The sequence below is a fragment of the Perissodus microlepis genome, chromosome 6 (assembly GCF_051167445.1).
Source record: "Perissodus microlepis isolate ML-2025 ecotype Zambia chromosome 6, ASM5116744v1, whole genome shotgun sequence".
In the NCBI taxonomy this organism is placed as follows: Eukaryota; Metazoa; Chordata; class Actinopteri; order Cichliformes; family Cichlidae; genus Perissodus; species Perissodus microlepis.
This window is the reverse complement of record NC_140466.1, coordinates 11,585,457-11,599,336: the sequence shown is the minus strand read 5'-3', so window position 1 is coordinate 11,599,336 and position 13,880 is coordinate 11,585,457. Positions and strand designations below refer to the sequence as shown.

At 41.4% G+C, this 13,880-nt stretch overlaps 1 protein-coding gene across 8 annotated transcripts in view; it reads right to left on the bottom strand.

Annotated features, from left to right (window-relative positions):
• Nucleotides 1–13,880, bottom strand: part of add3a (adducin 3 (gamma) a) — a 105,662-nt gene that overhangs the window by 30,343 nt on the left and 61,439 nt on the right. For 3 of the 8 annotated variants that reach the window (XM_084930784.1, XM_084930785.1, XM_084930783.1), the window contains one exon: nucleotides 6,162–6,406. In XM_084930784.1, coding sequence (XP_084786910.1) covers nucleotides 6,162–6,356 — 195 coding nt within the window. In that variant the 5' untranslated portion in view covers nucleotides 6,357–6,406. Of the gene's footprint in view, nucleotides 1–6,161; nucleotides 6,407–6,490; nucleotides 7,212–10,835; nucleotides 11,260–13,880 lie in introns of those variants that run through there. The other 5 variants (XM_084930787.1, XM_084930789.1, XM_084930788.1 and 2 more) reach the window with 4 other exon arrangements.

Genomic DNA, 13,880 nt, shown 5'->3' with positions numbered 1-13,880 from the left:
TGAAAAAATAAAAAGCCTTGCATTACAGCCAAACTGAAGGAACACAATGACCTGCAATTTCAGGGTTGCTGGTAATAAACTGCATCTATCTAAAAAAAAGAAAAAAGAAAAGCACAGGCCAGGTGAGGCCTGTAATTTCAGACATAGCCTCTACAGTTATGTCAGCACAATGCTGTTCCTTCAAGCCACCAACGTGACAGTGTTACAAAGCATACAGCTGCCTGCCAGCAAGCTTACCAATGCTATTGATTCCTCCTCATCTAACCTCTGAGCCTGCACCAGTAAAATTTGTCCCCAACAGCAACGGCAGCAACATCTCTCTCACGTACTCGGCATAAACCCCTTACTTTCTTCTAGGATGATACACTTTACAGACAGCGAAATAAACATTGGGAAGAGGAAATGCATTATAGTGACTGCAATCTAACAAGGTGGTTTATCGATGTATGAAAACAACTATGAATAGTGTTTGAGTGTCTTTTTGTGCATTAAAAAGATCTGCTGATAACAATTTTTGTACCCAATCCAGCTTCTTTCATAATACATAAACTGCCATCTCAGAACATATCCTGGAGCACATCATCACTCACCTGAAAGTACAACGCCACACAATGTCGAACCCCTTGCAGTAATGTTCCCCAAAAGACGTTCTAGACCAGGGGTGTCGAACTCCAGGCCTCGAGGGCCGGTATCCTGCAGGTTTTAGATATTACCCTGGGTCAACACACCTGAATTAAATGATTAGTTCATTACCAGGCCTCTGGAGAACTTCAAGACATGTTGGGGAGGTCATTTAGCCATTTTAATCAGCTGTGTTGGATCAAGGACACATCTAAAACCTGCAGGACACCGGCCCTCGAGGCCTGGAGTTCGACACCTGTGTTCTAGACCAACTTTATTCCAAGAAACTTTATTTAAAGGGCCATACAACCAAATTTTCACAAATGTATTTGAAAACCAAAGCTCGGTCTTCAGTTTGGAACCGAGCATTTGGAGCAAACAGGTTTTGCATAGTCTCTGGCTCTGAACACAGCAGTCCAATCCTATGTTTACAAGGGGCAGCCAATCAGAAGCCAGCTGGGTTAAAAAGACTGTGCCCTTAAAGAGAATGGAGCCAAAACAGTTCGTTTTAGACAGGGGATGGACTAAGAGTTGAATCATGCAAAGCTACTCTAGTATAGCTGAAGAATATAACTATAGAAGTGGAATCTTTTAATATATGTCCACTTTTATTTAGCGCCATAAGGTCACTATTAGTGGTGCATCTCTAGTTTTAAATAGTATCATGCAGCTATTTCATAGTAATTTGGATGTTGACTAGAGCATTTCTATCTCTGATTCTAAATGAAAAAATATATATATTGATTTAAGCTGCCATATGGAGAAACTTGATTATACCCAGTGGATTTTTTCTCTCCTTTTGAGGTTACACAAAGTGGATGTAACACTTCAACATGTTGCTCTGTAATCCTGAGGGCGCTGCTTCACGGCTGGAAGTTCAAGACCTAAAAGATCTTGTGAAATGCCAAACTGAAACACAGCCGCCAAGATCTGGCTCTGAGAGGAAAGGCGGTGGTTTTTAAAAGAGTCTCTGGAGTGAGTTCAGCCACTAATGTTCTATCAAATGAGACCTTCAGGACTACAACAAGAAAAGGGGAAAAACGTAAATGAGAGCAGGCATGACATTTGCTTCACACGAGGGGGTTCTCAGCAGAACCTAAAGCACCATAAATTATCCACTTGTGTTTTCTGGAAAGTGCATGCAGGGGGATTGCACTTCCTCTGCAAACCACAGGACAAGTGCAAATACGGCTGAGTAAATTTACCGCTTGGCATCAGTAAATCATTTCTGCAGGTGATGAACGGTCTGTGCCTCAAGATGGAGAGAAGTGGAGAAGTGGGGGGAAGATGAAAGAGGGGGGGAGTATTAACACAAGAGAAAACAAGACGGGCAATGACGATGAAAACGGAAGCAGCGTGTGAAGGCACAACTCCAATTCAATTTGGTCTGATTTAATCTCATAATTCTGATGGCATTTTAACCTTTTGGACCAACAAAAGGCAAATCAAGTCACGTCAACCTAGTTCTCAGCAGTTAGAGGGAAACACAGAGGCTTTACTGCCATGACAAAATGAAGCGTGGATTTGCAGCCAAAATCAAAATCCTCCTTGCAAACATACACAACAGAAAAACCACCCCAAGGCAACTCAAAGGCCACCTTGGGGCAAATTCTAATCATTGCATGTCACAGAAAACACTCTACGTAAATCATCAAAAAACAGTAGAAAGTAGAAAGATCTTCCTTTTCAATTCCCTCTTCAGACGATTGACACACACAATAACAAGAAGTTCTATAGCGGAAAAACATGTTCTACTGTTTATCTTAAGGCTACTGGCGAAACCTGGCAGTGTCTCTCTTTAAGTGCTTTAAATATCACGTCATCACATCAACAGGACGAGTCATTATTTTTCAGCCATCTCCGTTTTGTCACACTGCTGGTATGCCCGTCATTGTCGCACACAAGCAAAAATCACAGTTGTAGCTCTACAGTAGATAGCTGGATATGTTGAACAGCTCAAGGTTTGACTTTAGACTTTAAATGTAAACACAGCTGAATGAATGAGGCAAGTGGATCAAGTCAGCTGAGTTGATTCAGACCTGCCTAGTCTATATTCGTCCAGCTTTAAATACAACCTGCCATTGGAGCAATACAAACATGTAATCTGGAGCAGCCACTAGACCCATAACACTGGAATGAAAACAAATAGAGAAAGAAAAATGGAGAGAGAAATGAGGAAAGCAAAAAAAGAAAAAGTATATACAGCTGGTTGCTGTAGTTAAATGAAAAAGTGCAAAGTGAGAAAGAAGGAAGACAGAAATGGAGATAAGCCTGTGTCCAGCTGGTGCCACACACACTTCTTATTGTTGTTACAGCTGAATATGAATAAAGGAGCACTGAGACTAACTGTCTTCGTGTACGGGCTGCAAACACTATACAAGCCAAAGGGAGCCACCTGTCACTGCTGACTGAAAGCTGTTTGGCTCAAATTCAAAACCGCATAAAGCAGGAATACCACACAGACATACCACTGTAGCACACAGGCAAAGCTACAAGTACATACACACACAGTTAGATGCAGTTGCAAATAATAGTGAAGGGTAACCTGCGATGTTCAGATGTTAAATAATAAAAATGATTACAAGTGGAAAAAATCTGTCTTTTCAAGATTGATACTAAAAAGTATTTGGTGTAAAAATGTCCACATGAGAAAAATAGCTGAAAATTATAATCAAGCATTTATAGACATGTTGAAAATACATGTCAACGTGGTAGATTCCTTTAGTTTGGAAAGTTTAGTTTTGCTTGCACTGGTGTTATAATGTCAGGCAGCTCTCTCACTGACCTCCTCTGCCATTAATTCAGTAATCTAAATCAGTGCGTCTGTACCAGCAGTGAAGTCAGAGACATACCACAAAAAGGCCTGAGCCATACGGCTCTGGATCAAGAACGCTCTGCAACAAACTGTCTGCATTTAAGGGCCCTGTTTTAAGTAGACAGTCATTTTCTCTCCTACAGCTTACTTGCAGTACTCCCGCTCTCTCTCTGACACACACATGATATCAGCAGAGGATCAAGTGGAAACCTGAATCAGGAGCAGCGATACTGCCCTTCCAGACATCTGGCACAAAATACGGCACGCCAAGAAAACCACTCTGAGCATGTGCAGAATGTAGATCAAATTTAAAGCTTAAAAAAAAAAAAAAAAAAAAGCACGGGTCAAACCACCAAGCTTTTACTACCCAGTGTTGGGTAGTAAAAGCTTGGTAAGACACTTCCTGGATTGTACACAATCACTCTCCTTCTCTAGAAGGTTGTTTTGCATCTGCATCATTCATTGCATGTGTAATGTCTAACTTTATCCTGTCCCCAGCCTTATCATTTGTCTGTGCCTGCTGACTCTTTAATAAGTGTATTTGTTACTTTAAAGTAATCCCAAGTACAAATGCATACTGACACATGTACACACCTTGCACCTGCGTCCCCTCGTAAACAGTGTGAAACATTTCAGCTAAAGACCAGCCTTGAGTCAATATCGCAAAGTAAATAACGCCAGTGTGCAGGCTGAAAGGCCCTGTTGTAAAATCTCCACACAGAGTGATGCAACTGTTCAAAGGGCACAATACAAATAGCAAGATAGGACAACAGTGTGTTGTCTTTACAAGAACTTGCGTTTTCTCAATAAGGACGGTTGGGATATTTTTGCAAACAAATTTTATGCTCAAAAATGCACAAAATAATATATGCGTGCAAAATAGAGCTAAAAAAAAAAAAGACGACTTCTTTCTCTGTGATTCTGAACTTTTTGAATGTTTCCTTGTGTTGCACAATCTTCACCCTACATTTTGAAGTTGGCGCCAACAATAAAATACAGCACAGATAAGATATCACGGTGCTTTACCTTTCCAGAACAATGAACGATTATTTAAAATAATAAAATAAAAATAAAAATCGAGTGTGCGATTGCCAGGCGGCTCAAACATCTAACTGCACCATAAAACAGTAACTCTTAAGAATTCAGACCTCCAAGGAAAGGAAATCGGATAACATTAGTTGTCTTTGCTAAACTTTGCGTCAAGGAGTTGTTTACTTTAAAAAACCTGACCTAACATGAGTGCTCTTAGTGGGAGGGCACTTGAAGAGATTCAACGGTAAGTTTGAAAGAGGGTGTGGCAGCTTGTGGTTATATTAAAGCTTGAGCAAAGCCAGCTGCTGACTGCTGTGATTCTTTAGCCAGTGTCATAATACCAAGGGAAGCATGAACGCACAAGAACATGTGATGCATTCACTGCTGTAACTTATTTTGAAACCCCTTGATTAGGGAATAATAACTGACACAAAGGAGAAAAAGGGAACCGATTACACAAACATTTAGTCAGTGAGGTGAAACCTTTGCTTTGCTTAAACAAGTTCTCCATTAAGTTTGGGGGAAAAAAAGCATTACTTACTGTTTTTTGGCAAAGTATTAGACATTTAAATACATCTGTTTATCTTGTTCACAGTTGTGGGAGGCAAGAGGACGTTCCAGCAAGCACCAAACAGGTAAAACAGACAGCTCATTTATCAGGGGGCACAGAAATATGAATAGGCTGACATCTAGTTTCGGGTTTATAGTTGGAGACTAATAGCCAATGCATTCAAGAAATCTGAAAACCTGGAATATAAAGAACAATGCAGATATGAGCAGGGCATATAAATCCCACAAAGAGAGGCTTTTTTGCCAGTCGGTAGATTCTCCAATCCTGCAGCTTAAAGCTTCCTCGACTACAAACATTGTTTGTTACCATGATGCTCCATAATCAGGCCCATCAGCAAGTCAGCAACCCGAAATGTATTATCCGTTTCAAAAATATCCATCAATGGGCTGCTTACCACATTTGCCCTGCACTGTGTAAAAGGAGGATTCAGCCACTTAATGTGTTGGTTGATACAGTTGAACTGCTTGGAAAACACTCAAGCTCTGTACAAGAAGGGCCAATGTTGGCTCCATCTTCTGTGCAGGCTGAGGTCTTCTGGGGTGTGCAGGTCCTTTACGACACAGCTATGGCTTCTGCAGTCTTTTATCTAGTTGTCTGGCAAGTAGGTGGCAACATGAAGCAGGACCAGAAACGATTCAATAAACTGGTGAATAAGGCCGGCTCTGTTTCCTCGACTCCACAGAGGTTATTTGTGAGACAAGGATGTTACCCGAGCTAATAACTTTCACGGACAACACCACCTATCACCTGTATGAGACAGTGGAGGCTGCACACTACAATACCCTATATAAGATAAATACCCAATAAAAAAAAATATTCAGTGTATCTATTATTAGTCACACTGCACTTTTTGTACATACAAAAAAACTCTGTGAGATATCTTTTGTGTTTTAACATATACACTTCCTCGGAGTGGGATTAATAAGCTCTGTCTATCCATCTAGAGGTTGCTCCCCTATAGGCAGTATCCCCCAGTAGGCAAATGTACACTAGTGATGTCTTTAAAACCTCAACGTGTTAAAAATTGTTTGCTCAGTCTCTAAATTTGCACTAAGGGGTCACTAACATTAACATTTACGTGTTTAAAAAGAAACAAAATGATGTGTTTTTCTCTTAACTTACGGGGCTCTGTAGTATCTGCGTGACACGTTTCTTCTGCTCCAAAACGTTGAAGTCCTGTCGGAGGTCGGGGGACATGTTCCTGGCCCTGATGTACTCCGGATCATTCACGTCGACCCGGTCGAAGTAGCGCTCCTTAGTACCTCCACCAGGCGGAGGAGGGGTGGTCACCACCCCCTGATGGCTGTCCGCACTCATGCCTGTTTCACCTCACTTGCTTACTCTACGGCTGCCACTCTGACTGTCACCTGAAAAGCAGAAAGGTTGACATGTTACATGACACATATCAAGTAATTTTAAAAAAAGGCAAGCAAGGAGAGTTTAACATTTACCTTAAAAGAATATCTGTTCAGGGTGTTTGTGGTTTTTATGCACATAAAATGAAGGGTGGTAATATACCAGGAAAAGGTGTAGCATGCAAATAAAACGGGCATCAAGATCTTAGTCAGATTAGCCTGTAAGGAAAAATGCAAAAGCTGAAATGTGCCATGTATCGATCACAGGATTTATACTTTTGTCGCTCTTAAACATGAATATTTTTCAATGAAGGTTAGTTGAATGCCAACAAACAGTCATGTTTAAAATTAGCTAAAGGCACGTAGCATAAATGAGACCAATGATGAGTAAGAAAATCTTTTATCAGATGAAAACACACAGAGGCACGCTGTATCATAAACAGGAAAAGGAAGTCCCTGTTATCTCTATACCATAGAGGTGCTACTCTTCGGTTTGATGGAAATAAAAGTTCTATCCTGCAGTTCATGTCATTCGCTTGCTGAGTCACGACTACATATAGGTCTTGGTTAGGTCACACTGGCAGATCAACTAACAAAGCATACAAACGGGGGCGGGAGGAATTTTGTTTTGACATCCAAGACCTTGACTGCTGAGGTGGTTTACTCCCACTGTTCATTCTCAGGTCAACTGGCATGACAAGCATTTTGCAGGATGCAGGAATTGGTAAATGCAACAATAGAAAATGACTTCAGCGCTTTGCTTTCAGGCCAAGGGCCAAAGCCAATAAAGTCAAAACAAAAATACTAATACAAAAGATTAAAAAACAAAATGCAAGCAGAGATTTAAAATAAATAAATACTGCATCTTCCAGGAGCCCTTGTCAGCATACGCAGCTGCAGTTACAGTGCCAAAGGGTAAGATGCTGGTGTATCATGAAGAGGCGGAGCTTATGGGATGGCTACCAGATGGTGTCTTGGCTTGGACAACAGAGGAATGACAGCAAAAAAAAAAAAAAAAAAAAAAAAAAAAAAGAGTTCAGGAAATAGATCCGAAGTTTTTTTTTTCTTTTTTTAAATCCAGTAGTCATCTGACAGCACCAGAATTAAAATGTATAGGATCCTGTGTCAGCACAGAGTCCTCCTGTATTTCAATTCAGCGTTGTCATCTTAGCTTAACACTATAAGATTTGGACTGACACACGCCACTAAGCCACTCATTCAGGTCAAACGCCAATTAAAACTGTGGTTGAGATTAGACGAGAGTCACACACAAAACAAAATTTAACGAACTCCTCACACATGGATGACAAATTAACCAATATTTTCCTTACTCATCACTCACATTGGCGTGTGACTGATAGCTTTTATTTGTGGTTTTTCCCTCTTTCTTCAGGAAGAAGCCTGAACCCCGAGGCTGAAATAAAAAACACTCAATTTGTGTGTTTACTCAAATATCCATTAAACATCAGTATTTCCTATATGTCTTTACCTCTAAGAATCCACTGGGCACTCAGGAAACCACTCTTTGTCTGCCTGATCTCCCTGCCATAGCTCTGATTTATACTATGAAAACAAATAAAAGCCTCCCAAAAAGTAAAATCCTCTTTAACTGAAGGCAGCTGGGCAGCACAGAGTTATGTAACATGATAGTGAATTCATCCTCCTGCCCGCACTGTTTTGCTTACTGAACAACTTTACACAGGCCTGATCAACAAAAGCCCAAGACAAAAGGTTTTGAGAGCAGGACTTTGATATAAAGACTTGCATAAAGATGCATTTGCTGTGCTGTCCTGTTTTGTTCTTTATATCCACAGCTTTTCCTATATCTTCTTACTGCAGGTATTCTGAGGAATACCACGTGGGAGAAACTTGACAGATGTGTAAATAAGAAATGCATTTAAGGACGGTGTGATTGACAGTAGAAGCTCACGCATAAAGTTTGCTGACTGGAATCTCTGCATGGCTGAATGCAACAGCTGTAGTTTCACCAAAATAAAACGACTCCCCCAACCCCCCACTCACACTCACCCGCATGAATACACCACCCCATCCCTGCTCTGTCACAACTTCAGCAGTCCCCAGCATGAACTTCCACCACCCCACCCCCACCTCCCCCAGTCTCTGTCAATAGATCATTGTCCTCATCTCGAATCATCTCAGTCTGTTCAGATCCAGAGGAATCGACGTTTTTGAAGCAGTGGGGGTGGTGGTTGCGTGTGTGTGTGTGTGTGTGTGTGTGTGTGTGTGTGTGTGTGTGTGTGTGTGTGTGTGTGTGTGTGTGTGTGTGTGTGTGGTTGCATTTGAGAGAACGCACAATTAATCTGAGTAAGAATGAAACCCGATCCTCACATTACACCAGCAACATTTATAATCTTCATTTCATGCTCGATGACAGATGCTTACACTTTTTGAATGCAGCCCACTGAAGATGCCAGTTTATACTGAGCTTTGTTCAGTGAAAGACTGGAATTTACAAAGGCAATGCCCATTAAAGTGTGGCATTGCGTGATAACGCTGTATTGCAGTCGAAGTAAACTTCACAATTCTATGGCTGATAAATGAGGTGGGCTGTGTTTACTGATGTGCACTAGACTGTGACTGCAGCACCCGAGGTCAGCACAACCTCAAGACCTTTAGTGACCCTTCCTCTTTTTCCTCCTTTTCCTCCCATCTGCATGCTTAGAAGCACCAACAGACAACGTCTTCATCTGAGGGTAAGCTGTCCATGAAAAAGTTCCCATTTATAAAACAGTGCCACGAATCACTGCTACAAACCAAAGAATGCTCAATGTGACTTTAGTTAGTTAGATAACAAATGCAGCGAGTTAAAATTGAGCTTGGCCTTAACTATCAGGTAAGAATAAGAGGTCAGGCATAAAAACCAACTGTACAATACAACTGTATTTAATAAGTTATTTCATGTATAAAGTGACAAAGTAACTTAAAGTGCTAAAAGAATGACTTGAAATATCTTATCTGGCCAAAATACATCAAAGCAACTCTTTACAGTTCGCTACATCCTAATGTAAAATCTTATTTATGTGTAGTATGAAAATATTTGCTGCAGAGAAGAGATAGACGAGAAAAAACAGCGAAAGAAAAAAGGACAATTAAGGATGTGTACATGTTTGTGACTTTTCGCTGCAGTTCAACTGACCACTTCCTTGTATTTCAATTGGTTCTGTGGACAGCCTCCATTAGTGGAACTCGATGTTTATCTCTAAGACAGAGGACTCATCCATTACACACTAATACTTCTGACATTTGGAAATGGAGAGCAAGTGCCTGAGACAAGGCATAACTCTCCATCTTCATCTGATGACAGCTGGCTAATCTAGAAGCCTACACAGACCTCTCTCCAGTCCTTTAACTCTGCTCTGCTTCACTTTTATCCATCTCACTCTGATGTTTCGTCGTATACAATATGCAAACTTACTAGAAAGGCAGGAGTAAACATATGTAGTCACAGAAACTCCCTAAAATGCCGAGTGACACTGCCCGGGTTCTCCACTCACACACATGCATGCAGCTACTGTCTTTATCGTGCTGGGGCAGATGGACTTCAAAAGCAAGCCTGCCTACATCTCTGCCACCTCTAAAAATAGACAAACTGCCTTTTGGGTTGTGTTACAACCCTAATAACAACAATACCAGGAAAGAATCTGTGCGCCGCTAATTATATCCCCGAGTGCTGCAAAAAGCAGCGCAAACACACACGCACACAGTGACCTGTAGCGTAAACTTTGCTAATGCACACACCCAAACACACAGAGACAAGTAGGTGCGTTCCCTGTCCAAACACGCCTGCGTGAGAGCTCTAGCAGTGAAACTGAAGGACAATGTTTGAGCCAAAAGCTCAGCAGCTTACATGATCCTCCAGCGGCTTTGCTATGAGATGAGGAAAGCTCCTCTTGAATCCATCACTGTGCCAGCAGCAAACGTTACCCATGACACAGGGTAATGCCTGGCTATCAGTTTAAGCTGATGGTTTCTTATGAAATCTTGATTTAGAGCAACGACTAGTGACTGTGAATGCATTTTAACTTGCAAATATATTCAGTCTAATATGTTTCTCTCTATACTTCATCTATAAGGATTCTAAAACACTCCCTGCTATCTTCCTTCACAGAGCTAATCTTCTCTGGTGCTCACACTCAGCGCACTATTATTGCCAGACGTGTTTACAGTGCAGAGGTATATATGCCTGAGCGCCCTGGCAGCCACACTAACATGGAATTCCCCTAAAATTGCCAATCGTTTTTTTTGATAGTAACCTTTGGAGTCATCCCCCGGGTTCTAGTGGGAGCAGAAAACAGATCCCAAGTCGGATGAATGAAACAAAAACATCCGTCCATAAGACAGAGGGAATACATACAAAATATGCAAACAGGTGTACTGACACAAGCAGCCGACACACAAATATAATGCAAGCACAACCAACCTTGTGTTTATTTCCTACTTGGTCAGTGAATGGGAGAGAATGGGGAGTAGTAGTAGGCAGCTGAGGCAAAACACATGTCTCTGTTTTTCACTGCTGCTCGGTGCCCGTGCACAAATTCCACCAGTGAGTCCCAGAAAGAAGCCGGGAGAGACGAGAGAGAGAGCGGGATTCGAATAACCAGGCGGCGATCAGAAAACCAGTCTGTCCACACGTCCCTGCAGATTTTCCATATAAATGCTCCTCGGTGAAGCTGCCAGCAGACAGCAGATTCTCCCAGATTCTTACAGTCTCCCCGTCTTGGCTGCTCCAGCGTTCATCAGATAGAGAAGTATCAACAGCTGTGAGTGTGTATGTGAGAGGATCTGTGTATGTGCGTGCCCTCAGTGAATGGGGGCGTGTGTTTGTGTGGAAAAGAAGCTAAAGCGACCACGTGATGCAAGCTTAATCCCCCGCCCACTGGCTAAAAACACACACACACAGAATCAGGCAAAGGCATACATACAGGCTTTTTGACCAATCAGAGCTCAGGCTCACACACTAATCGCACCTCCCCTCCTCCACTGCCTTCTCTCTCCCTCTAGTCTAGCCTTTTTCTTCCTCTCTTTTTTTTTCCTTTGATCCATTCACATCCCTCACATTCCACTATCCGCTCTCACTCGCTTTCTTTTTATGTCTCTCATTCACACCCACTGCTGTCCTTCCCCCCTCGCTGGGCGACTGTACTAAAGGTCAGTGTTTATTAGTTTGGCTGGAAGCAGCATAACTGCAGCCGCACAACCTGCTGCAGCAGAAACTGCTCGGCTTTCACTGTCACTTCTGCCCCATTGAATCAATGCTATCTGGCTCTCTGATAAAATCAAATACCAACAGCCTTACAAAAGAACATTGTTAAAAAGTATCATTTAATGCCATAATTCAGTCACCCGTCTGTCAATACATCTGTCACATGACAGCTCTCTGCAAGTCTGTGGCCCTACTCACTTCGCCTATACATTTTTCTCATACTTGTTGCTGTTCATTGTATCTCTAAAGCCATTTTTGAAGGCATGAGAACATCTTGTATTTTTACACTCCCTAAACTTGCTAAAAAAAGCACTCAAAGCATTTTCTCTTTCTTCACTCTATGCTGGTGAGGAATATGAAAAATGTGTCCTCTGGTTTTCCGTCTCTCTTTATCACCAAAGCTGTTTTTCATGCATGAACTCCAAACAATGTGACGAAAATCAGGTTAGGACACTGTGAAAGGTTGTACACTACATCAGATAGTGTGTTTCGAGTTTTAAAAAGTGGGTGCTGTGTGCACTAAGAATGCAAAAGGAAGTTCACAATACACCCATACACTTTTTACGAATTCATCAACTCTTCCCTACATTATTCTTATATTAACACTGTCAGACATATTGCAGACTCTTTAACAGACTTCAATCACACAAGCCTAGAGACCAGTTGGAGACGGAATGAGTTGGTGGGTGGTTGCTGAAAGTTAACTGCTGTCGTTACGTGAAACTGGTCACAAAGAGGTATATGGTGGTCCACCCAAAAAAAACAAAAAAAACCCCGAAAACCGAAAAAAACTAACACTTTTGTGATTTGTTTGGTCGCTATCAGACTGTCAGGGTTGCCTGTATTGTCCATTGAAGACACTGATATGATGGTTGGCCACAAAAGGTACATTTAACAAAATGGCAAACCAATACTGATTATGAACTTGAACAAAATATAAAATCTGGCCTTAAAACAACTGCTAAGCATTTGGATGAAAAGTGATTAGCAGAATGATAAACAGATGTGTCTTAAAGGGAAAAGAAAACAGGCGAATGTTGCCTTTCGGTACACGTTAACAGGCTATACAGTGGGAACATTAGCACTGTCTCCAGCTGAAGGAGCGTCTCCCGGCTCTGTACCTGTTGAGCAATCAAAGCAGGAAATAAACTAAATCTCTACAACTGCAAAACACAGACCACAAACTCAACCCCCCAGTGGGGAATAAGCTAAGCCACAGATGACTTAACCACCAGAGAAACACATGGCACACATTTCCTCTTGCAATAGTTGAATACAGTCCAATTCACAAGCCATCCATGCAGAAGACAAACAAACAATCCAGGCAACCAAGATGTCAACAACTTGTCAGCCAGGTCATTCATTCTAATGTTTGCTTTTAAAAGATCAACGCTTCACATCAAATGCAAATTTACATATGGATGCTTTACACACACTCTGGATTTAACCTTGTAAGAATGTACATAGTGATGATGCAGATAAGCTGAGAGACTCAGCATCAGGTATAGTTAAATGAAGACATGCATTTGAAGCTAAAATCCTAAAATATGAATAATATAAAGAAACTAGTTTTAGGCACTTTAGGTATTTAGACTGTGATCTTTCAACAACACTTTCAGGAAGTTGTCATTCAGAAGTACAACAGTGACCCAAAGCACACAGCAGGGTCATAAGGACACATCCTCAAGATAAGAACAAGACCTTCTGCAACAGATGGCATGGCCCCCACAGAGCCCTGATCTTCACATCATCATTCAGGGATTACACGTGGAAACACTGAGACAGTCTTAATCTACAAGTCACTACACTTAACATGTTGTTAGCCAATTAATATAAACGAATGATAACATTAATTTGTTAAGCATCATAACCATTTTCATTTCCTATCAACTTTCAACAAAGCAGCACAAGTTGCAAGGTACAGTAATGGCACGTCAAGTACCAGTTGAGTCCTACAAAAGTGTGTCACTATCATAACAAAACTTACACATTACGCAAAATGTCATGAAGTTTCCTTCATGAGAGCCCTAGATAACAAAGGGCTATAGTACACATTCGTTGTGATCGCCTGATGGCTTAGATGATATGGAGTTTTTGTTTAGGTTCCTGCAGGAGTAACGGTGATAACACTGCTGCAACAGACGCCAAGCCACACCCACTTGATATCTCACAGCTGGAAAATTGCCACAAGATAACTTTATCAAAGCCCTGCATTACTTTGTGACATCAGAATTTCCTCTTGATTTTACATCCGACTTCATT